The sequence below is a fragment of the Limulus polyphemus genome, unplaced genomic scaffold, assembly GCF_000517525.1.
Source record: "Limulus polyphemus unplaced genomic scaffold, Limulus_polyphemus-2.1.2 Scaffold787, whole genome shotgun sequence".
Taxonomy (NCBI): Eukaryota; Metazoa; Arthropoda; class Merostomata; order Xiphosura; family Limulidae; genus Limulus; species Limulus polyphemus.
In genome coordinates, this window is record NW_013666397.1 from 148900 (window position 1) to 176489 (window position 27590).

General features: G+C 33.7%; 1 protein-coding gene across 1 annotated transcript in view; it reads right to left on the bottom strand.

The window, feature by feature from the left end:
• Positions 1 to 724: 724 nt before the first annotated feature.
• The window catches only part of LOC106460527 (histone-lysine N-methyltransferase NSD2-like), a 157644-nt gene continuing 130778 nt past the window's right edge, over positions 725 to 27590 (bottom strand). The window contains 8 exon segments of the mRNA XM_022387273.1: positions 725 to 1786; positions 2718 to 2840; positions 2843 to 2912; positions 7891 to 7997; positions 11759 to 12017; positions 14991 to 15257; positions 19793 to 19899; positions 20200 to 20408. Of these exon segments, the coding sequence (XP_022242981.1) occupies positions 1533 to 1786; positions 2718 to 2840; positions 2843 to 2912; positions 7891 to 7997; positions 11759 to 12017; positions 14991 to 15257; positions 19793 to 19899; positions 20200 to 20408 (1396 nt within the window). The 3' untranslated portion in view covers positions 725 to 1532.

The following is a 27590-nucleotide window of genomic DNA, read 5'->3' on the forward strand; positions in this document are numbered from 1 at the left end:
ATAAATTAGTTTTAAAAATTCCATTAGCTTGTCAAGCTGAGCTTACACAATAGCAAACAAAGAAACTGAGGCCAAGTTCTTCAAAACCTGTTCACTGCTAGCCTTGTGGAATAAATTAAAAAGTACAGTCTTCTCTTTCTATTGATTATAAATGATTTAACAACAAACATTAGAGAAAATTAATGACATTTTTTTGAAAGATGGAATGTGATAGGAGAGTAATAAGTGAGTTTAGTTTATTTGTTTATACCTCAGTAAAGCAAGAATCTTGGAGAATTGAAAATTCTATTATAGCTTAGCAATATCTATACTATAAGTTTGTTATTTATTTCAAACATAGGAAATCATGTAGGAATAGAAAGAAAATATAAAATGAGTTATTCTGAGTGAATAAGTATCACATGATATTAACAGTTGAATTATAAACTACTCTTAGATGCCAATTTTCTTGACATAGATTGATAATAAAGTTGTTTAATTACATTTTGAATATAATGCTATCAAAAAGTCTCAACAAGTGCACTGTCATCCCAACCCCTGTATGCATGATTAATGGACAATAACCATAATACATACATATATATGTTGAAAATATTTGTTCTGTTCCCACTTAATACAAGTTGGACTAATACCGTTCTAATTTTAGCATAATAAAGAAACATTTTTAACTGTTTATATTAAAATCAAAACAAGGACTTACCATTAAATAAGAACACCAATGAAGTGAAGTCATTAAAGCAGGTTTTATTATATTAGCTCTTTTTCTTGTACATAAGGTATGTTATGCCAATATTTGGAATGAAATGAAAATAAACCATACCTCTTTTAAGATGCATAGGCACCTTTTGTATTTACCTACAGACCTGCTTTTTTTAAATTACTTTTATTTCAAAACTTAGTTCATGATTAACTCTTACCATTGAATATACTAACAATGAAATACTAATAAATATTAATTTGGGTATGTGCACTATTAGACTCAGTAGCAAATACACATGCTCACATAATAACTGGTTCAGACATCACATTTATCCACATGTGAACGTTTTTATACGAAGTTGCCTAAATCAACTAAACTTGAGAATTAAATTTAAATCTTTCCTACTGGTCTGTCATATTATAAGTTACTATAACTTACAGATGAAAAAATATAAAGTGTTTCTCATTGCTAACATAACTCCATGTTAACAGTGACACAAGTAATGCATCTCAAGATGCAATAAGGACTATTTACATTCTTTTCTAATGTTAATAATTCCACAAGTTAAGAAAATTATAATAAATTAGAATGTTATTCCTACAGAATACAGATCCATACGTTAATATGTGGAATAACTAGTATGTATGATAAATGCAGGCAAAGACAGACAGAATTTCCAAAAACCATGAAAATATTTTAATGCAAATGGATAATGCTCATGAACACTTGAAGAAATGACATTTTTTATGACTTTTATATATATTGATATTTAATTGTAGTGACTTGAATCAAAGGCTTATCTCTTAACCTTTTGTTATTATATATTAATGTTTTAGAAGTGAGTTACTGTTTCCTGAAGAATCAAACTCTCTGTATCAGATAAAACTTTAGCTGGTGAGTCACTTGTTATGGATTTCACTTCTGCCTTTTCATCTCTATGGTCAGAACAATAAAACTGCCCATCTACAGCAAAAACATTTTCTGGTGTACCATGTTCTTTGCAAAACGAGTTAGGACACTCAACACAAAGAATTATGGATGCTTTTCCACACTCATCACAGTGATGCCAAGGGCACTCCCACTTTCCTGAAAAAACAAATCAATTTAAGAATACCAACTCTGAAATTAATGACATGAAAAATACAAAAAAAATTTTTCAGTAAAACTTAATTTTTTTATATAATTCAATCTATAAAAGTATCACACAAAGCCCAAAAAGAACTTTTGTTATTAACTTTAAATTTTTGCAGGAAATCATTGGTTTAATACTCATTTGAAGGTATAGGTTCAATCAGTTCATTAATTATCAACATGAACACAGTGTTCTTAACATTCAATGTAGCTTTGTTCCTTTAATAATGGTACCACTGCAAACCAAAGCTGAATGTTAACAAAACTATGATATTCATGGGAGTAGCAGAAATTTTTGTCAGTATATGCACAAATAAATTTTCCCTCTGACATTGCAAACAAATGCATAATTATTCCTGGTAGTTGGCTTGTGGAATAAATCACTGCACAGGTATTAAAGTATATTAAAAATAATATAAGACAAAACAACAAATTACCAAAAGAACCAGGTCAAAATTTTTTTCTTCTTTCTTTCTGTGAGACATCTTGCTACTGGTTCTGTTCTGGTCAAAACTTCCAGGACAGATCTCGATACCCAATACAGAACTCTCCCATCCCCAGATATTGTTCCTTAAAGTGAAGTTCTACTTTTCACAAAGTTCATTGAATGTAATGAGTGTAAATAAAACTCGCTCATTCAGCTGATAGTATTGTTTATATGGTTTTAATATAAGTATGATCACTGAATACAAAAATTATTATCTTTTTTGAGAAATATTACACCTAATAGTTTTCTCCTATTTATTTCAAAAGAAAATTTGGAAATAAAATGTGGACTTGATTATAAAGAATAAATACTTTATTTATTTGACTACTATTAATAAGCTTTTTAAACTATCTATGAATGACTTCAGTTGTGAAAAAGAGAGAAATGTAATGAAATTACCATAAGGAGGCTTGGTTAAGTTGAGACAGTTGAGGTGGTAAGCTTTGGGGCATCCTTTTTTGTCACACATTAAAATTTCTCCTCCTTCTCCACATCGGAAACATTCATCTTCATGTTTGGGTACTTGAGATTTTTTTTTTTCTTTTTAATTAAAGTTTCTTTGGCTCGTTTTTCCTGTAAGGCCAGTGCTGTAGTCTATTTTTTTTAAAGGAACAATATATATTATTTCACATCATTCAATAAATACAACTTACAATGTACTTTATACACGTAAAAAAACATGGTTTGATTTCTCTTTATAATTACTCCTGCTGTATTAGTGAGAAGAAGCTTTCAGGTATAAGAAAATCAACATAAATCTTAAAATCTAACATACTATATAGAGCCTTGCAGTGCAAAGACCATGAATTCCACCATTAAGCCACTGCACTTTTCAATTAAGACATTCTAGATCCATAACAAATACCAACCAAGCAAGGGATTGCCTAAATGGCACCTAAGGAGATAGTCATTAACGGACAGGTGTTGTACACCTATCACTGTAATAATCTGCAATCACCAACTCTCAGGTTTCCCTATGTATATTAAATATCTTGCACCACTACGACCTATGAAAATCATCCAAGACAGAAAATGTACAGATTGGCATAACACTGGTGAAACATTCAAGTTTCCCATAAACAGCACAAGGATGGAGCTAGAAGGCATAAAACAAGCTCTCTTTTGGTTTACTAAAAGAAACAGATCATAAACAGAGAATGCCACCAACATAATACTTGCAACGAGAGATTTCTCGTGATTTGCATTACTATATAATGACATTATAATGCTGTAAAAACCTTCCAATAGGAGGGCAACACACCTCCCTGTGCACTAGCTCCCTCTATGCTTTTGCATACGTGATCTTCATTCTATGATGATGCAAGGAATACTAAGTTACACCAGAAGTAGGAAGGAAGGGTGGGAAGTGTGTGATGAGGTATCTAATGGAAATACATTTTCAGGTACGGAAAATGTTAACTTCTGAAACGATACACACCTCTTCACACAAAAAGCTAGAATTCCATATTGATAAGGTGGAGGGAACAGTGTTAAATGTTATTTAGATGAGCTCCCTTCAGAAAGTACCTGAAGGAAACCAATGGAGTGCAACACCCAATTGTAGTGGCTCAATAGGGATATGCTCGTGCGAGACTGCATCTTATCTCTTCCAGGATACACCCTTTGCCCAGAGTAGAAGGAAGAAAGAGGCAAATGAACCCAACGTGTCATTGGTAGGGGAGGAATAAGAACATGGCTGTCTAAGTACTTGCACACAAGAGGTCGGAGAGCCAATATGTGTATCATGATTAGGGTGTAGTCAGACCGTACCTAGTGCACACCTCAACTCTACCATCAGACTTATTACCCTGATGCCAGCTGCAGGAGGAGGGCACAGAAATTAATCGTGCATGCTTGTCTCAACTCTACCAGCCGACTCATGGATCAACATCAGCTGCAGGAGCGCACAGAACTCATACCACAGAGTGTGTAATGATGGTGCATACTCACCTCAATTCTACCATTAGACTCTTGGACCAACACTAGCTGCAGGAGGAAGATACAGAAATTCATGCCATAAGGTATGTAATATTAAACGTGCACATGCCGACTCAACTGGACAGCATCAGATGCAGGAGAAGGTCACGTGCATATATATATAGTGTGCTCATCTCGACTCTACTGAACAGACATGACCATAGGAGAAGTGCATGGTGTTGTAGTGCATGCTCACTTTGACTCTAGGGGACAGTTGAGCCTGCAGGAGGAGGGCACATATTTTAAAATGTGCTCATCTCAACTCTACTGGACAGTCCCAAGCTGCAAGAGGAGGGCAAATTATGCCTCTGGAATGTTGTTGGTATAATTATATATATGGGGTGACATGCTCTACATTGACAGTGTACCAATGCCCCACTTCCGTCTGATTGATACCCCTTGTTCTTGCCCCAGCAGTTAGTTCCCAATATGTGAGGGTTCTCCATGACCCACAACAGCAGCAGCTAGGAACTGGTAAGTGGTAAGGGTCTCCTTGCTGCACTTGAAGAAGGGGGGGGGGAGTTCATGGTGGGGTGACCTGGAGAAAATGCCTGGATCCCCTTCAATCTTGTTTTAGCTGGAGACAGTGCAACAGGTGACCACGTAAATCTATTTTGAAAAGTCAGCAAGTTCGAGCCAGGGTAAGAAGCAGAGCACATCCTGATGCTGGCTTTTTCCATGATGGTCCAGTGAACAGATATCATAATATAATACGAGGATACCTCAAGTAGTCTTGCAGAATGCTTTATCTCAACAGTGGGAATATATGGAGCCAGGTGGAAAGTATGAGTGCTTTCCATTATCCTGGCTCAATGCAGAATTTTGGGACATAAGTGTATGTGGGAGGCACCACCAACCGCTTGGGAAGACTGAAGGATGACGACTAGAGGCATGCAGTGATCTTCAGGAGAAGAGACAGCTAGATGGTGAAGAGAGTGAGCAATGATGTTATGCGAGATAGTCCTCATGCTGAAAGGATCTTGTCCAGTGGCCTTCGGAAACGACTGGCAGGAGAATGAGAGAGGTGACAAATCTGATGGGATGAAATGCAAACCATTTGCAAGCAACAACCCCCCCTATGAGAAGTAGGCTAAACAAAGAATTTAGCAGACCCTGTAAATGTAGAAGCAGATTTGTCCCTGGAAGAATAAGAATCCCAGTAAATGTAGAGTCGAAGACAGAAACTCCAAACGTGAGAGGTATGAGCTATGTAGCAAAGAACAATACAAAAAGGGCACAAAAGTCAGTTCGGGTCCAAACAATCACAGAAGAGTGAAATAGAAGGAAGGGAGAGAGGAGAAGGGTAGAGATCTCCTCCCAGAGCAGCTGAAGATCAGTCTGAAGAAATGAGAATATAAGGATGATGGAAAGCAGACAGGATGAGTCACTAGCACAAAGATCTGCACAAAATTAATCACAAGTGAGAAGTAAGAGGAATATGTCTGAAAAGAACTATCTAACATTCTGTATAGAGCCTTGCAGTGCAAAGACCATGAATTCCACCATTAAGCCACTGCACTTAGATCACAACAACTTTGTGAGTCACTAGCACAAAGATCTGCACAGCATTAATCACAAGTGAGAAGTAAGAGGAATATGTTTGAAAAGAAAGTATTAGAAGCTGCAGGTTGCCAACGATCAAAATGGCATGGGTAAAAGTGTGCAGGATGACACTGAGGTCCCAGTCAAGTAAGGGAACAGGCCTAGGGTATCGATAGATAAGGAAGGCCCGGAACAAGGTGGAGAGAACTGGGAAGGAAACACTTTGCAGTATCAAGAAATATGAAATGGTGAAGACTAGGCCACCCAATAACTAGCAGAGGTGGGGACAGATGAACCCTGTCTAACAGTATGGTAAAGAGAGATGTCTGAGAGCAGATAAATCAGGAATAAGGTGGTGAAAGATGGATCAATGTCGATAGCCATGCCCACCCACATGAGAAAAAGGACTAAGTAGAATGATGCACAGACTAGTAAAGGAAAGGATTACCATATGGGAAAGTCTAGTTCAACAAGCGATGGACTGGACTAATCCAAATGTGAAGGTGGAAAGACAAGATCCAGTGATGGGAAAGAGACAGGAAGTGAAGAGGGGGGTTAGGTTGTCAGATGGCACAGAAGAGAGAACCAAGGGTAAGCCAGCCAGAGGCATATCACCAAAAGGACACAACAAGTTGTGAAGTGGGAATCCAAAGATGGGGAACTATGGGCTGAGGTATAATGGTGGAAAGTAGGTTACAGTGTGGAAACAAAGTGCAAAAGCAAAAATTGGTGATGGGCAGCCTCAGTCCATAAACCAATTAAATCAGAAAAACCTCAAAACTGAGCAAAGGATCCTCAATAACAGAGAGGTGAGTGGGCAAGGAAAGGTAGAAGTGGAATGGCCACAATGAAGATGTGAAGGGAACAAGAATCACCCGCAAAATTCTCTAGGGCATGATGGAATGCCTCGGACTTGAGGTGTAGAAAGGAGAGGTAAAGATGTGTGATAAAAAGGATTAGGCATAGACAGAAGTATTGGGTAATGGGGAAACACTGAAGCCAATATTAATAACAGGAACACCACTTTTTAATTGTAAAAGGTAAATTATAACAAAATACCCGTAACAGATTATACTCACAAGATACTGAAAACTTTTGCCATTAAATTCAGGAAACCTTAGTTTAATGATAAAGAAGCTACGTTTTTAATGATATTGAGACCATAAATGAACCGTGATTTTTTTCTGTCTATTTTCATAAGTATGAAGTAACACAGAAGTTAGGCTATCACCAAATCTTATCAGGCATTAAGCTTTCCATGGCTGACTTACTGAGATTCTTACTTGTCTTCATTCTTTTCTACAAACTACAGCTGAGTGATGGTTGTACAAACCTATAGTTTCTATACATCTTAGTTGTAGGTATTTACCTCAGTAGAACACTTTACATTCATTTTTTATCACTTTTATAATAACAGCTATGATATAATATTCTTAAATATTCTTAGTTATACAAATAAACTGTGATACACCAAAACTGATTTCTCTTCCAAAATCACATAACAAAAAAAAAAAACTTTCAAAAACAAAATTGTTACTGTCCAGTTAAAGCAACCATGTACAATTTATTTTATGCCTAAATATCATTATGAAATGAAAAACTTGGAATGGAAGCAAAAACACTTCAAAAGTTTGTCATATAATACCCCAAAATAACTAATCAGTCTATTTTGTTTTAAATATTCAACTAAAATATACCCCAAAAATGTCCCATTTCACTGACATAAGATAATATCAATGTAACTATATGTTCGAGTCACTGATTAAAAGAATGCTCTTCTTATGAAGTTTATTTTCACAGTATTTGCCACTAAATAAATTATAAACATTATAAAACACAATGTATAAAACTCTACTAATTAATCTCAAGTAATTAAACTATTCTAGTATTGAAGTATTGTTCCTACCTTAAAAAGTTTTTATGACAAATGAGACTAAGAATCACATGAATTATATAAACAATGCCAATTTTTCCAATATTTTCAGATTCTCTCTAATAAGCATAAAAAATTCAAATATCCTTCAACAAATATAGTTTTTAGAAGGTCACACACCTTTGGTCGAACTCCAATAAAGCCACTACAGTTTGGCGCACCACACATACACTTCGTCTTCTCATCTCCCCGACACTCTAAATTATAGTTAAAAGTGAGCTCTGAACCTGGATAAAAAAAACACAAGTAACAAAAGACTGTATTCACAAATACTTTATATATGAAAATTTTGTTTCTAATTCTTTGAGATTACTGTTAATTTTTACTATTGTATTTCTGTACAACTGTTCACAAATTTTTTGTATGAAGTTTATCAAATTGTATGAACTTGTTTCAGTTGACTGATTTGTATTTTATTTAATATACTGAAGTTGGTAAAATCTAAAATCAATTTAATTTAAAGAAATTCAAATTAATTATATGCTTAAATTTAGTGTTAATTGTATGTTTTAATCTTAGAAACCCACTGAGCACTTAAAGCCCAAAATTACCTTATTTTCTTACTACACTTTTCCAAACAATTATCCATTTCGCTAACATTTTGAATTTCATTTTCTCATTTCTGGAATACACATACTACAATTACATCTGTATTATAACCACCTTTATATACTGATCACCTCTTTATGGTGTCCATTTATTATTTGCTGTAATTAACTTTTAATATTTAAGACCCTTTATAGAGTGGTCATTTCTACAACACATCTTCTCAATGAAATGGTGCCAAAGTTCACTAATAGCCTAAAATCTGTGTTTATGAATTTTTATGAATTTTATGATTCTATAATTTACTCTTATATGTTTTTATTTAATACAGAAATGAAAACTGCATATAGAAACAAGACAGACATAAGAATAATTTTACTACTGTATGATGTTAAATTACCATAAATATATATATACATATATATAATGATGGATCATACATGAATTCTGTGCAGGTTTTAGTGTACTTCTAAACCCAAACTAACCTTTTTACAATACACTTAACATTGTACATACACAAACTACAGATGTAAAACTAGGATGTGTCACTACTTTCAGGACAACAATTTCTGAATAATATACATTAATATATTAACATCAAACATTTACATATTTTTAATTACTTAATACTCATTATTTTATGTTTGATTATTTATATGCTAGCAACAGTTGGCTAGAATCATTTCTCAAGCGTCATAATATTGCCTTTTGTTCAATACATGAAGAAAGTGTAATGTAGATGACAGTGCTGTTGATGATTTGAAGCTTAATTCTCCATACACAGGCTTAGTCATTTAGATTTGGAATGTAATATGTGTATTTTCATGAAATCTAGCAAGCTTTTAGTAAACATGGCAAGTTTGTTCTATGTAAAAAAATCAGATTTTTAAGTAAAATATTGTTCAGTAAAGATGTATCTTTGAATTTTTAAAGCCTTTCCTCAGTCAATCTGAAAGATGATTTTCATCCTAATGAATACCATAAGCTTTTATATGGTCAAACCTTATTTGCTATTTTCTCTAACACTAACTATAGCAAAATCAACACTATTTGAATCATGTCTACCTACTGTGACAAGCAGTAAATCACCAGGTGGGATAGCAAAGTAAAACAGTTCAGATTACCATACGCATGTACTGCACACGTAGCATGAGAAGTGACAATGTAAGAGTTTTTTTAATCATGTTTTCACTTCAGGTTTCTTATCTAGCCTACTAAGTTATTAATTTTTACATTTTAGTTGCTTTTATTAAAAACTATATAACAATAAATAAAAAATATACATAAAAAATCAAGAAATTTTTAGCTTTGCTTTCAACCAGTTTGCACTTGGTTGAAAGCCATCTCTATTTTCGTAACCATAATTTTTCCTACTAACTTTGTCATCTGAAAAACAACCACATAGCTTTCAATATGAATTTTAGTAAATCAAAAACATATCACTCACTATATTAGTTGTACTACAATTGTAATATATTTGGACTTCTAACTAAGTTATAAATATATTCAAAAAATTCCATTTCTGCTCAAAACAAAGACTTACTCAATGCACATCTAGATCTTCTTGAGAACTACTGTCTTTGTATATCAAAATTTAAGAAATGAAACAAAAAACATTCTTGTACATTACAATATGTTCTGTCCATCAGTTATGAGCATGACCAATTGCAAAGTCAGACAAAATTATAAATATTTTTTAAAAGACAGAGGGTGTGGGAGGAGAGTTTAAATGTTGGTTGAACATAGATATATCTCAGTAAAGAATATGCTTCTAATTAGTTGAACATCTAAAATGTTTGCAAGGGAAGGGGGAAAAATCTGTGAGAAATCACAGCTACACCAAGTAATGTGACTCAGAGTTGAAGATTGAGAATTTATAAATATTTTCTTTTAAAGTTAAGAAATTAAAATTTAGATAATTTAAAAATTTGAGTTATGAACTATGTTTTGATACCAAGATTATTAAAATATATTGATAATAAGGATATCTAATTAAATTTGTAACTCTGTAAAAGGTGGTGACAAGCAAACTTTGATTCCCACCCATATTCAAAGGGTTAAAACTGCTAGAACTGCATCAGGATTACAAACTGAAAGAAACTTTTAATGAGGATGTACTGGATTATTTCAAAGAAATATAATAGCAAAGAAAACTTGTGTTAAAAGAGGCTGGACCAGTATGTTTTTGTATGGAATAGTTTGAATACCAATTGCATTCTCTAGTTGCCTGAAGTATGTGACAGCTAAAAAGGAGGTATAAATGGAAGCTTTATTTTGGTGAACCCATACCCTGATGACCTCCTTTGCACACCATGTTTAAATGTTCATTTTCTCACTCAACACTCCCTAATATTATAACTTAAAGACAGCAAGTTCTGACATTTTGTCTCTCATTTAAAAAAAAACTCTTTAAGTTTTTACTAAATAAATGGTTTATCTGTACATATTATTTATCCCTTTACACATCCTCCATAGCTTGTAGAAATTACAAAATGTCTCTGATCAGAGGTAGAAAAAGATTTAGTAAGAATAAAAAATAATTAAAACTATATATACACACATACACATATATCTTTATATATTTCAATTCTATAAAATTTACTGCATTCACAGTTAAATTAATGAACATTACACAACTGATGTCCAAGAGAACATGTACATGTCTAAGCAGTGACCATTACCATACTCACTATTATTGATAAGCAAGACGTTTGCTTGTACAACCTTAAATTAAAATAAATGTTAGGTCTTCCTACTATATAGTAATGTTTTTGTTTCATTTCAGATTTTGTTCAGAATACATTTTGTATGTGCCATAATCATAAGTTAGTATGCTTGAAACTTGATAAAGTGCTATAAGTGAAAGTTATATTTATTCAAGTAACCCGGAATATTATAATAGAACCTACCTAAGTTAACATTTTGCAGTACAATGTATACATGTTATTTTCATTTTCTTTTACTTCTGAAAAATACCTACAGTAAGATGTTTGCTAGGTTATTAAAAGATACAACTGTTGGACTATTTAGTGAAAATTTAAATATAAATCATAATTCATCAATGTGATAAAAATTTGTATTATTACATCAATTGTTCCATGGCATTTTCAAAAGTTAACACCTAAATTGTGTATTCAAAGCATGAACAATTACTGTTTGCTTTGAATTTACTTTGCATCCTTTGTCTTTGCAATGTCAGAAAATAAGTAAACTTTTTCCCAGAACACTTTACACAATATGTTTATTCTAATACAAACTTAGGGCTGAAATAACAATACATCAAAACAAAGTTTTCATAGATATTTTATCACTTAGAAGCAAAAGTAATAAAAACTTCACATTTAACCACTATTCAAAGATAGATGAAATACATAGTTATACTATACACAATAACAAAATACCAGAACCTTTCAATAGCTCATTGGCTTTTTACATCACCTACCTGCAGATATATCACAAATAGCAAAAAGCCCTACTCTTGTGTCTCCATTAACCATCCATTTTTGAGTTTCACAGTTTGGCTGACAAGAATGGTTCATAAAACGAGATAGGTTTCCCTTGGGGCCAGCATCAATGATGCGGTCTTTGTCAATGGTTAAGAAGTAAAAATTTGTATCATTTTCTTCATGCATCTGTTTGAGGCGCTTCTGGCACTCCTCTTCATCAATCAACTCTCCAACATATTCAGTCACAAACTCACCCTGCCATGACAACATAAACTGTTGCAATGAACTTTGCCATTTGTAATGAAAATATACAAGTAATACTTATGTTTCAATATTATTTATTTTCATGCACAATAAATAAAGCTTAAACCTGTAAATTTTAGAAAAACCAAAATAATATTGTTTTTCCTTTGTAACTCTTTTCAAAATAATCAATACTAATACAAATATGAAAAAAACAAAAACAGACATAACTTTGTAGACCTGCTAGTACAAAACCTAAAAGTGCAAAATACATGCAAGAAAATGAAATTCAATCAATCACTACTTACATCAGCAAAACTAATATCCTGAACAGGGATATAGAAATATTGCAGTCATGTACACAATGTGCATCAAAAAAAGTTAATCAACAACAAACCATTCCAAATTCAATAAACCATGGACTATTGTACAGAGAGAAAACTTATTTTCAGTAAATAAAATCTGATTTGCTATAAACTTCTCTTCTGTACTGGACATCAGCTCACTGAATGTTTAGTATTTAACATCTTAGCAAAAACAAAAGTGTAAAGATTTATATAAATATAAGTTTCAATTTCATACTGAACAAGATGAGTGTTCAATTCAAGTAGTATAAAAACAATCTTAATTTACTTTTGTTAGTTCAGTGTCTAAACTGGTGAACCCCAGTTCTCTGAAAGTTTAAACAAATACTGATCCATGAAAGGATGACAGCCATGACAACAACCTAAACTGAATTCTCCTCTGTTTCAGTTTGTGAGTGAAAAAACAAAAGTGTAAAAGAGCAGATCAAGGACAGTGGTTGAAGTGCCTAACTTCACATAAACTCTGTTTGTTAATGACCCAGTTTGGAACTACAGCATGAAAAGTATATAATTGTGCACCAAAAACATTTAACATTAATTTATTACTGAACGAATAAAAATAAAATACTCATCAAAGCAGTGATCATCAAAAACAAAAGTAATATAAACTTCAGATTTGATAGCTGTTTATACATTGTCATATATCATCTATATATTGTCAGATGAAAAACAATGTTCTGTAATAAAGGTGACTTATGATGTCCCAAAATGTAAGAAGGGGAAGTGGTTAAACAATACAGTCCCCATAAATTCTGTCAAGTCACAAAATAAAAGCTCATTATTATTCCAAAAGGGAGTTTAAACATCAAACTTTAAATACATTTGTCACTAACAAATACTTTGAATAAAAAAGCATGTCAGTTACACCATGAATGTTATACCTCAATGTTAATCACAAAACTGTTGGTTTTCAATCATCAAAGACACTGATTACAAGAAACATAACTGGATTCACTTAAATAACTTCAGAAACAAAAAAGCTTACCTAAGCAAATTAAAAATAAAAAAATGAAGACCCAAATATGAGAAATAAAACCCAAATTCCAAGAGATAAGAAAAAGGAAACAAAGAACTAACTTTAAGTCATGGAAAGGATATCATAGGATGAATTTATGTAACAGATTACCAAAAATTCCAAGAAAAAAATGTGACCATATAAGTTAACAGATGTGGCAAATTTGAAAATCACTGATTATCCCTTTGATTATGGTGAAGTCCATCATTAAGAAGTGGAATGTGCTGCATACCACCCAGTCACTACCCAGAACAAGCTGCCCTTCCAAACTAAGCAGCAAGGCAAGCAGGAAACTGGTTAGGAATGCCACTGTGAAGTCAACAGTGACTTTGGCTTGATATGCAAAGTTCCATGTCTGAGAAGGGAGTCAGTGTTCATTCAATGACAATATCCTGGTCCCTACTCAAAGCTAGCATGTATGGGCAAGTGGCAAAAAAAGAAGCTATTACTGAAAAAGAATCATCTTAAATCTTGTATGACATTTGCAAAAAAAGCATGTAAACAATACTGCAGACATGTGGCAGAAGGTTTTATTGTCAGACAAGTCAAAAATTGAGCTCTTTGGTCTAAATTAAAAATGTTACATCTCGCGCAAGCTCAACATACCACATCACTCTGTCAACATCATCCCAACTGTTAAGCATGATGGTGGCAGCATCATGTTATGGGGATGTTTCTCATCAACATGGACTGGGAAGTTTGTCAGAATTGAGGGGAAGATGGTTGGTGCAAAGTATAGGTGAATCCTAGGGGAAAACCTGCTTGAGTCAGCAAGGAATCTAAAACTGGGTCCAAAATTCACATTTCAGCAGGAAAATGACCCGAAGCACAAGGCCAAAGCCACACTGGAGTGGTTTCAAAATAAGAAAGTGAATGTCCTGGAGTGATCCAGTCAAAGTCCTGACTTGAATCCAATAGAAAGTTTATGACGATACTTGAAGATTGCAGCCCATTAACGATCCCCAATGAACTTGTCATAATTGGGGCAACTTTAAAAGGAAGAATGAGCAAAAATTACACCATCTCATTGTGCAAAACTGGTAGAGACATATCCAAAAAGACTCATAACAGTAAATGCTGCCAAAGATGCTTCTGTCAAGTACTAACTTAGAGGGCTGAATACTTATGCAATCAGCAAATGTCAATTTATATATTTTCTTTGCAGGTTTTCCTGACATTCAGTCTCCTTCACACATAAGTGTTAAGTTTGATCATAAGAGTTTTGAATAAAAACAGGTTCATTAAACATATTGTTTATATTATTTGTATTTCATCAAAATGTGGCATTACTGATAGGGGTGAATACTTTTGCAAGGCACTGTATAATGATACGTGATTGTTGATCATTAGCTTTTTGAGCATTATCAAAGTATAATAACTTTCACAATAAGAGTAACATGCAGGAGATAGGGTATAATAGAGGAATTAAGAAATAAATAAATTTGAAAATAGTTTGAAAAATCTAGAAAACACAGCTAATTTTACAGTACAGTTAAGGTACTATATTTGAATTTTATTTTACACTAATTACTATAGCAAAACAAGACAAATACGCATCAACAAAATTTTCCATGCTGCATCACATTTAATGTTGAATTTACTTACTTTTTTCACATCTATCAAAGTCTGAAGTCCCCAACCCCTATCTTTCACTTCGAATGGTCTAGCTGGAACATACTGACGTTTCTGGAACCTCTGGTTTTGACACTTATCTTCAGCTGGACAAGAACTTGGACACTCGAACATCAACACACGATTAAGACAATCTATCTCATTACTACATGGATTTTTAGAATTGGGATCACACTCGCACCGATTCAAACTCAGTAGGTCTACAGTATAGATTTGTACTTTCCCAACAGGTTTATTTGACTGAAATAATAGCAAGAAATACTGGTTTTAAACCTACTTATACTTGTTAATAAGGGTCTCACCTTTCCATAATTACAAGTAAATACCTATAAATCGATCTTTAGTTAACTTTTCCATATATTAATGAAAGCAAAACAAAATTTCACAGAAATCAAGCATTTATGAAGGAACCAAAGATTACTGAAAATTACTTCAAAGATAAAGAAATGTCTTATATTTTCATACAGCATCATTTTTATAAACAGGATTAAAATCTACAAAACTTTAGAATTTGGATTTTATTAGTATAATTCTCTTTTGATTAATTTTACAAACTAACACATTTAAATGTTAAACTTTACACATTTGTCTCTTGATTTTTATATCAAATTATGAAAGACATCCTTACATTAAAGCAAATATTTTATGAGCTTAAAAGCATAAATCAGTCCACCAAGAATTTTACAATTGCATGCAAATACATTTTCCTACAAAATTTTGTTTGGAATGCAAATCCATAACTCGGGAAACATTTCATAATTTCATTTTTCACAAGCAATTCACAAAAAGTGAAAAGTAGCTTTAGAAATCTAGTTCAGAGTAATTAATTTATTCTATCACATTTATATATAAAATGTTACTTTCCATGTAATTGCAGTTTTAAATGTAGGTTAAATTTTGGATTCTATGTACAGGATGTCCCAGAAGTCTGGATCCATAGGGTAAAATATACAATGTATTCTTAATTTATTTATTATTCAAACTGCATGCCATTAACAGCCATATACATTACTGTGGCATCAGGGTATTTTATTTCCTGAAATATGTACAACCGACATTAGGTATGTGTTTGTTTAAGAATATAATGTCTATTTTCCCTATAAGTCCAGACTTCTGGGATACCCTGTATTACTAACTGAATACAGACAAATTACTGATTTTTTGTAACTTTTGCCTGTTACACTGATATTCATGTCATATGTTACAGTGGCTTCTAACTTTTACAGCAATCAAGTAATTCTGCAGTGTGAAGTCATATTAGCTTGGCTCAAAACTACAAAAGGCCAATAGTATAAGTATAAACTGTAGTGAAAATTGCCAGCTCTGCTGCTGGATACACATGAATTAATTGAATTGTAAATTATTTTGCATTTAATCTCTAATGAAGTGCAATACACTTAGAAATTTTATTTACTATTTGATGATATTATCTCAGAATAATCATACAGAAACCACTGAAATAATGCTTTGCAAAAAATAAACTGAAAAAGATTAATCACAAAATGAAAGCAAACCATAAAATCTTCAGATAAATATTAAGAACAACTGTTTTCCATTGCTTCCTATTGGATAACTGTTGTCATGAGATGTAACTGCCAGGTGTTTGGTTCATAGCAAGTCACACAAATGGTGAAAAGCATACACGTGAAAGTGAGAAGTTGAGAAGTTTTTACAAAAGGATGTTTGACATATGCAGAATTATCTATTATAAAACAAATATTTACTTGTTACACTCTCATTCTAACTGCATTTCCTCACATCAGAACTATGATTCTTAAAAGACCATTTGCTGCATTTTTATGCTGTTTTAGTGGCTGATGTTTGTTAAGGTCATGTATGGCAAATGACATGAGAGGCTGGTGCATTCCTCAAGGAGAAATGGTGTATTTAATTGTTTTTGTGTTTTCTTATTTAACTTCATAATATTCAAATTTTTACATTCTAGTCACTTTTGTTGAAAAGTATATAATAATAAATCAAAAATATATATAAGTAAAACCAAGAAATTAAACACTTATTTGAGCCTTGAGCTCTTCTGCTCTCTGGTGCATGGTTTAGTAAGAATTTTTATTTGCATTTTGTTGTTGTACAAAAATAATTCATGTAGCTTTCAAATACTCATTTTGGAAAACAAAGAATAAATCAAATATTAGAAATGAATGTCTCAAAACTACTATAATATATCAGGCTTTCTAACTAAATTGTAAATAGGTGAACCCTTTCCAGACGGGTCAAAGGCCATGTCATCACGTTTATTGACTCACATTCAAAATTTTATTGAACAACTATTTCATGAATTTATGTCAATAAATTTGGTATCAAACTGTAGATTATAATTCAAATTTTAGTATTATACATTATTAAATTTCTTAATTTAAAAAGTAAATATTCAGGAACAAACAGTCAAACATCAATTTTTGTGTGTCAAGTAGCATGATGAATGCAGAACTGGTTCAAATTATATGTTTGTGATGTCAAAATACTAAGTCTATAGTTTCATGTGAACTAGGAACTCAAATTACTGATATTAACATGCTAGAATATAAAATAAGAACCTCATATATTTTCTATTTGCCGAGATATTGCTCACATACTGAAACAAACACAGTTGCCCCACTCACCTCTTTCCATTTTTGGAAACAGTCCCATATATACACTTACTTCAATATATGGCATGTGAATAACCAATTGAGAGCTCAAAATGTCCCCCTAGTGGCTTTCTCAGCCATTTTAAAGTGTTAGGATGCCATATCATTCTTTCAAACCAAGATTTCACAGAGGTAGGTTGTGTCTTTAATCTGCTTGAAATTTCATATTTTTTAGACCAAAATACAGCTTAGTAACTAAGCTTGATAAATGATAGTGGAATTCTATGGTATCAATATAGTAATTTAAGTTTTTTTGGTTATTCAACTGTATATATAAAACCTAAAAAAATTTATTTCATTTATATCCTCCCCGTGCGAAATTTTAAAAGGCTTAGCAACGTATGTCAAGTAGCAATCAAGTACAAAGGTCGTAACTAGAAGAGATAATTGTTTACCTTACTTCTTCATTTACTGTTCTATGTTTTAAGAGAAACAATCATCTATATACATATATAATGTATAATAACTGAAATGCGAGTGTATTTTACAAAATACTAGTCTACTAAAACAGAGCCAAGGCATGTAACTTTGTACGGACAAATAACTGGATACGGTAACATGAGTGCATGTGTGCCGCATCATTTTAAATTCTGTATTGTTAGCCAGGCATGGCTGAAAGGTCAATATAACAAAAATAATTTATATATATATGTTTTTGAGTTATAATCTGTTGTCATTCTAGAATGAAAGAGGCATAATTTATATTTATTTTCTAATTTTTTAGTGGTTATGAGATTGGCCAAATCTACCAAACACACACAGAGATTTGTTAGTGAAAATAACAGATAAAATAAAAAGTTTTTTCTTATGAAACGTTTGATAACTAGCTGGACATTATAAAGATTTCACATGTGAAATTAGAAAATTTTATGATGCATAAAAGTATTTTTAATCTTAAAATGAAAATTACTTTGCATGTTGAATAGGCAACATGCAAAAAGAAATAAAGGCAGGAGAAAAACATTGCTTAACAAACCTTAAGACTTAATAAAAAAAAACTGATATTTTGCGTATGAAAGCTTTGTAATGTTTACTGATAATCTGCCAAATTTTGTTAACATATGCTTACCAATTTAAAAGTTATAGCATGAAAACTATAACAAGCACTAAATGGTTATGAGGTCAGTCCTAAGGACCAAGCTTGTGCTGAAAGAGTGAATAAAAATTCCATAGCTGCTTGGAGCAACATCTTTAGTCTATGCTCATCAAGCTCTCACAGTGAATAATTGGCTTTTATGCTAAAACAAAGGTCAATAGCAGAGACTGAGAACTTATTTAAATATTTTCTTTTGAAACTGCAAAACTAAACTTAGTTTATATAAAAAATTTAAATTATAAATTCTGTTTTCATGTCAAGCATATTAACATAAAGTGGCAATAAAGTATTTAATTCTGTAAAACAATATCATGATATGCACAGTTTCACCCTGCCATTTACATAGGGCTAAATATTGAACAGATAAACCCAATCACTCAACTTTTAAAACTTTATTTGTGCATTTGTTCAAATTCACACAAAGCATTTCGAAGGCCAAATGAACTACTTATCTCATAATTTTGAAGTGATAGTCTAGAGGGAATGCAGCTAGTAAACATCATCCACCATCAATTCTAGGGCTACTCTTTAACAATGAATGATGGGATTGACCATGGCAAGTATAACCCTTCTTTGGCTTAAAAGGTAAACATGTTTAGTGACAGGTTTTAAGACCCACAGATTGGGATTGAAGCTCCCTAACTACCAGGCCATGCCTTTAAAAGTTAAAATTACACACAATACACAGAAGTAATACTCATAAGCGATTAAGTCTCATACACTCAGCTACAACTTTGAGATAATCAACTTATTAATTGTAACCACATAAACTGTCACAGGACATAAAGATTACACTGAAACCCTGCTAAAATATAGAAAAGTCTCTAGAAACTGCATTAATTATTTATTTTTAACCATTTATATCATGTCTCTAATCTAAATATAAAGTATTATTTAAATTAGCTTATTAAGTTTACTTAGTTGTTATACCTTTTCCTAATTGATAGTATTTTTACGAGACAGAATACCAGTTTATACTGTAAATGACTTAACAGAAACTGAAGTAATAATATCTTCTAATTTTTATTCACCTTTATATATTTAAAAAATGGGGGTTTAGATGATTTTCCAGCTTCCAAACTTCGAGCTTCTCTACTTGTTTGCCACTCTTTGAAAGCTGTATCTGCCTCTTCCACAGCTGAATAAAAATTAACAAAAATTATATTAACAAGTTTCTTCACATAAGACAAACAAATCTATTATAAGTTTTCTCTAAAAAATGTAAACTTGTATTATGTTTGAAACACAGTTAAAATAGTAACACTTTGACAAAGAACATCATTAATAAAGAAGCAAGGACTTATTCCTAAATGCATTGTATCCACTTACCTTTCAACAGCTTTTACATCACTACTGGTTCCTTTGGATAAGATAAGTGAAAAGAAAAAACAATACACATACAATTCTTATTTTAATCTAATATTCTAAAAGTTCATACCTTTAAGAAACACCTTTGCTAAATGTCGGTATGGGAATTTCTCTTTGCTTCCCCTGTCACCCTCGTGGAATAGGAACACACGTCCTCTATGGGTCCAATAATACTCATGTGAGCCAAAAAACTTGATAGGAAATTCTCCAACATCATGTTCTAGCTTCTGAATGTTTGATGGAACAGATAATGGGTAACATATTTTTCCTGGCCACCACCTGCATAACAGAAAATTGCAGTTAAAACTATTTGTGTAGTTTACCCCTAAATCTTTTATAAATATAGATACATATTAACCAGATTTTAAAATTATGTGGTATTTATAAACAAAAAAAAGTTTACATTTGAGAATAATTTTTAACTGTTTTATTCAAACTGTTTGTTCTAGAAAATTTCAGTATCTAGATGCACAATCAGTGAAGTACTTTACTATTCTTTCTTAGCAAAATAAATGTAGTTAAAGCAAATGAGGAAATTACTTACTTATAAAGTATATTCATTAAGAAGTAATTTTTTTATAAATCAAATATTAATTAACCCTACAAGCATGGCATCAGTCCATTACTCTAACTTATCTTTGTGAAGCTATAGATGGCAATGTTTACTATAATTCTGAATTTATTTAGAGTCAAACAACAAAATTTGGTAAGCTTTTAGTTAACATTACAATTCTGATGTACACACACACAATAAAAACTTTTTAATAAAGCATTTTTACTAAAGATATGTGGTAATTTATGAAGATTTAAATGAGTCAGTCATTTGCATACTCTCTAGAACAGTGTTTCTCAACAAACGGTCTGTGAACCAGCACCTCCACTTCACAATCATCTTGCTGGGCCATGGTATTTCATAAAAACAAACAAACAATAAATTAAACAGTATATTCATATGTAAATCATAATGTTTTTTTTGTACTTGCATTTTAGTGGTCTGAAACAATTTAGGGAGGAAGTGAGCCAGTTCCCAGTATCAAAAAGGCTGAGGAATGCTGCTCTAGAACACCATAAATGAGAAGTTCTTTTTTCTGTAAAATTTTATATTTCTCTTATTTTGGCTATTCTAAGAGTATACTTCATTTCAGGATTTCTAAAGACATCAACTAAGTATAAAGAAAAAACAGCTGAAAAATATGAAATAAACTGAGTAACTGAGTTCTCTCCTCTTCAGTAATGATTGGGAGGATTAAAAGTTCTTAAATTCACAGTCTAAATATTTATCCTATTATGGAGCTGGCTCCAGTTCTGTTTACACTTTGCTGCATGAAGCAGTAATCCCCTCCCCTTGCAATAAAGTAACAAATTACAGCATGACCATAAAGCTGTTTCTAGCAAATAATAACATGGAGCTCTTAGCTAACAAGAGCTGAGCAGTTGAAGGTGAATTCTGTTGGCTTCAAGACATAAAATATAAAACCTATGTACACTTAAGTTCTTGGATTTTAATAATTGAAAGGACTGTTGAGAAATAGAAATTATACAGCAATAGATGAAACTTACACATTGTTTTTATTTATATCTTTGATGTTCTGTATGCAAGTGATTCATTTTCTACACTAGCTTGTTTGGAGTAAGATGGTAAAAATTTTGAACAAGTTTTTTTAGCCTTTTATGATATCAGATTTCAGAAAGCTATTATCTGAAGATAAGTAATAAATAAAGTTGTAAACTGACAAACAATGATTTATAAGCATGAAGAAAATTATTTTAGGTAAAGAATGTTTGGTTGGTTATTTGGAGTTTTTTTGGCACAAAACAAAAGGGCTATCTGCACCAAACAACCAGTATAAAAGGAAAAACTAAAATACTATAAAATGTAAAAAGAAAACAAGTTAAGATGAAACAATCCTAAAAAATTCAGTAAAATCTAAAACACAATTATGCTGGACAGCGTCACCATCGCTAATGGCACCATCCAACATCAGGGGTAAACCCTTAGAAAACACGTCTAAAATGGTGCCTCTGCTAATATTCATAATGGCAGCATGAAAGTAAAATTTGGGCAATTGTGATCTGAGTGTCACAAAGGCCACACATTGGTGGATCAGTCTCACATAAAAGAAAACAATGAATAAAAAAACTGTGAACAATGCATCACATACACAAGACAGCTTCCTCGCATCGATCCTTATGGAAACTAGACAGCCAAACAACAACAGATGGTTTGATCTGGAAAAGCTTGTTATGAAGTTGCTCACCTCAAGTTGACTGCCAACTGATGCAAAGCTGGGTCTTGATTACAGGACCATAGTCCATAAATGGAACAGGCAAGGCTATAACAGCACAATAGCAGACAAACTTAGCTGTGGTATCAGCAAGCTCATTCCTGCAAATACCAACATGGCCAGGAATCCAGAAAAACTGGATAGAGATGGAAGACAGTGAAAAGTGGGCCAGTTGTTTCTGAATAGTGATGAGAACTGATGTTAAGTAGAGAGCTAAGAGAGTCAGTTTAAATAGTACAGTTAGTATACTGCTTAGTTTCTATGTGTTCCAGGGCAAAAGAAATGGCATACAACTTAGTACTGAATGCAGAAACTGTAGAGGGGATCATGTGAGCAATCATCGAGCTACAACAAACCATGGCAGAGTCCACAGAGTCACCTGATTTCGAGCCATCTCTAAACACAGTAACAGGAGAATGGTTCAAAAGATGTTCAGCAAAGAAAAGGCAGTACTTCCAATCAAGAGCATCTACCTTCCTCAAATGACTCAAAGAAAGGACACAGGAGAAGATGCTAAGAAGCCATGGTGGAATGGGCTGATCATTGGACTCAGCAACGTCATCCAATGACAGACCCAACTCAACAAACTGTGCCTGGATATGAAAGCCAAAAGAAGTAATAGCAGACTCTCTATTCTGAAAGAGCATAGCCCAACGAATAAGGAAGAAACAACCACAGGTTGGATGCTGTGGTAAAGATCGAAGACTGGTAGCATATTGCAAAGAAAGTTGTAAACAGCGGAGGTGAAGAGGAGGTTCATTGGAATCGGTGTACAGACTTTAGACTGACGAGGTATGGAAAGCCCCCGAGCAGAGCTGAAGCTCCAGTTGGTGGATAGGGTCCAGCATCTTCAAGGCAGAGGGCCCGACAGAACCATAAACCAGAGACCCATAATCCAGCTTGGAATGTATGAGGGCAAGATAGATCTTCAACATAGAATATCATTCTGCTCCCTAAGAGGTGGAAGAGAGGACACAGAGGAAGTTCAGTCCCCTTGTACACTTGACACAAAACTGCATGATGTGAGAAATTAATGTAAAAATACAGTCAGAGATAATCCTCAAGAACTTTTGCCTCAGGAACCATGGGAAGAGCAACATCACCGAGATGGAGCTTAGGATTGGGGGGTGTAAACCCCATTGGTAAAAAAAAAATTAATGCAAATGGTTTTGGAGAAAGAAAAGGTAAAACTGTTTGCAGTGGTCAACTTCAACAAGTGAGTAAGGGCTGAAAAAAAGCACTTCCAAGAATATCAGCAATGCTCTGTACATCAGCAACTTTCTAGCCATTGGAGAGCAAGATGGAAAAGGGATGGGAAGCATACTTCTCAATGACCTTCCAAATCTAGTCCCAGATGACTTTAGAACTGAAGGTAAAAGAGATGCTGGTGGTGAACTTAATCCCAAATTCCTTCTGGCTTTGACATCTGACCTGCCGAGCATGAGCATGGGCCCGCTAGCATGCAATATGGTTGAAAAGAGTGGGATACCTGCGAAAGGTAACCCAGCCCCATTTCTGAGCCCTCTGTGCCTGCTAGATGGCAGGAAACCACCATGGATGAGGATACTGTGTCAAAATTTTGGGGATAGAATAAACAGCTGCTTAAATTATCTTATCAGTTACTGCATCCATACAGTTGTTAATAGATAGAAGACTTAAGACAGCAGGATCTAGTTCTGAGAGAGTGGAGAGCCAGTCAACCTGCTCCAACTTCTACTGAGGCACTCGGGTCATACGGCATTGATCACAGCAATGGGTAAATGATCACTGCCCCATAGATCACTGTCAATTCTCAAAGAAAAAAATGAAGGGGAACAGACAGACAGATTAATAGCAGTAAAAGACTGACTAAGTGCATGAAAATAGATAAAAGAACCAGTACTGAAGAGAGAAAGGTTCTGATCTGAGAGTATATACTTCACAGAACAACCCCTCTCATCAATAGCAGCACCACCACAAATGGAATTGTATCCATTAAAGTCTCCCAAGATGAAAATGGGAGATGGTAACTGTTCTATGAGAGCATCAAGGTTTGACTGCTTGTAACTCTCTCCAGAAGACAGGTAGAGAGAACAACCAGTGATGGTACGACCCATGGAGATGCAGCCGGCTACAGCCTTCAAGGGCGTATCAAGTGGCACAGACAAGGTGCCACACCTTCATAAACTCGTCCATCACACAACCTGTCATACCGGTATAAATAAAACTTCCAAAAGGTAACAGCATTAGCAGTCACTGGAAGAGATGGCAGGGACAGAGACAGGAGAAGATGTAGACTTGTCAACTCTGGCATCCACAGAGGGCAAAAGATTCTTTACAATGATGAGAAAGACTCTGTTAGAGGCATGGAAAGATCCATCTGCACTCCCACTGTAGCAATGGAACAGAGTGCAGCAGCATATGTCCAAGATGGTACAGGAGACAACAACTTCGTAGCCACAGGGGAAAAAAAATGTTGTTTACAGCACATAAATATTGTACCTCTTTTTCCTCCACCCAATTAGGGCAAGATCTTTGATGCAGTGAAGGTCCAGTTCACACTCATTGGCATCAAGGTCTCTGCCACCACAACAAGCACACAAAATGCCTTTGAATGTCTGAACTACTGACATTGGAAACACCTGAGAGGGTTAGGAATATAACGCCGTACCTTTCAGTTCAGATAACCTGCCTTGACTGTGGCAATGTAAACGTCAATACAAGAACACTTGTAGGCAGCATAATTCCTTCATTACGAGTGGAGAAATATCACACAGCAGAAACTTCTTACCTGGAGACACCAGTGAGGATCCATGACTCGGGGATGTTTCATAACTCCCTCTCAACAATCACCCCTCAGGAGGAATTCAAAGTAGCATGAGGAGTAACCTCAATAGGTATACCCTCAATGGCCTTCGAATTCAGGAGGAGTTCACTGTGTTTTGGTGTGGATGTTTCCATCAAGATGTTCCTAGAACGTAGCTTCTTCACTGACTTTAGAGAGCCAGCAAGCCCTTCTGATCCCTTCTGAATAAAAAGGGAGACATTTGCCCTAAAGATTTGCCTGGCGAAAAATGCATAACGAAAAAATGTGGTACAGGTGCACAATGGGGCGGAGACTGCTGTTCAGTCTTCCAACTGTAGTTACTTTGCTATCAATGCGTTTTTTTTTGGGTCACTGGGTATAGGATCCATAAAAAAAAAAGGAAAACTTCAGTGCCCACTGACTCCACCCACCATGGAATTCTACAAGGGGGTGCACTACAATGCTAAAGTCAAGCATTGAAGAGAAGTCAGCATTTTGTGGGCCCTATACCCAAACACCAATATCAGAAACAATGTCCACAACACCCTTTAAGAACATCCAACACTGATACTTGGTTGACCCAAGCCCAACAGGACAAGCCAATGGACCCACAATAGTCCACAAAATAATTTTTTATTTAAGTAAATAAAGCATGAAAAAATAGAGAATAACAACATGTCAACAGCTGAGAAAGTTGGATATCTGTCAGAATTTTTCTGGCTATCTAATCATGCAACTTGAGCAGTTAGAAATCCAACTTAGCTCCCAACCATGTTCTCGTGGTAAAACATCTTTTCTCATTAGCTAAACTGTAAATTATCTGAAACATCACATGGCATGAATCATATTGCAATCAATCAGTTGAAACCTAGGCTTTTTATTGGTTATAAATTTAATGGGAGGCGGCTACAAAGGAGCCACTTGAAAGAGTACACAAACCAGTCAATGCCCAAATGCTGAAGTGCACTGCAGATAGGAAGAAGTTTGCACTAAAAAACCCAGCACTCATGAAAAGGATGAATAATTTAAATAATGTAGAAGATATTGTTCAAAGTGAAATCATAATGTCAGATTGCATGGTTCAAAATTTGCTCTTTCTCTAGGTTATAAACATATATTTAAGGCAAGTAGCTATGAGTAACGAAGTGACTTCCAAAGAACAAAGGGATGGAAGGGACTTCTCTAGTAGGTTTACTAAATATATTGATATCTTAGTAAATAAAAAAAAAGGGAGTTGCTTTTATTTTATATTCTAGCTTGTCAATATATGAAGTTTGAGTTTCTAACTGCTTAGGCACTATAGATATTGTATCATAGATGTAATAAAATTCTAACTGAACAATTCATAGCATGAATGTGTCATGGCACAAGAATAAATATTAAGTTCTTTAAATAGTACCTTTTGAATTAAGAAATTAAAATTTACATAATACTAAAATTTGAATTATGAATACATTTTGATAACAAGTTTATTGACATATATTAATAATAAATCTACGTAATAAAATTTTGGATGTAACTCCTTAAAAAACTTGTGACATGCACTCCAACCTCAACATTTACATATAGTTAAAGGTTGAAGTAATTTTTAAAGAAAAACTAAAGCAAGCTCACTTACAAAGGCTAGAGAAACAGAAAAACTGGTGAAAAAATTCACAATGAATGAGTGTTAAAGTATAAAAGAGAATTAGAAATGAAAGAAAACAAATATACATGTGCTATATAGTCAGTCCTAAAATCAGTCAGCTACAGTTAGGAGTCAGCAGCCAAGAGTCATTCCTGACAAAAAACATAAGAAATGTAATAAGTCTCAACTTCAAAGTAAGTTTCTTCATATTTTGAAGTGTAATATTTAAAAGTTATAAAGTAAACACTTAAGCTAAAGAACAATGAAATAATATTGTTACATATCTGCTTCTTTGTTTGTTTCTGGTAAAAATTCTTTCCGAGGATCTTCAGCGATACAAGTCCTTTATTAATTAAAACAGTTTATTCTTCCTCAATACAAATTTTATTACACAGTAGTTCCACAATCAGTACATTTCTCGTCACTTTAAACTTAACAACTTTTATAATACACGATATAAATCACAGCGATTCACAATCTCAATAACTTCGCTCTCGACGATTGCAAAACACATACTTTATGGCTCACTAGCTCGAAACTAACAGAATCATAAATTACACAGAACTCAAAGTAACTACTGCTCTCTCTTCATTAACCCTGCTGGCTTTCTCTGCCAGGCTTATATCCTAACAAAGAGGGCATCTCGAACACACTCAGACTTCCCCGATCATTCAAGAAACTCATCACGCATGCTAGCAGCGTCACATGACTTCCGCTGTCGTAACACTGCCCCTTCCTTAGTATTGTTTGTCCTGAACAATAGC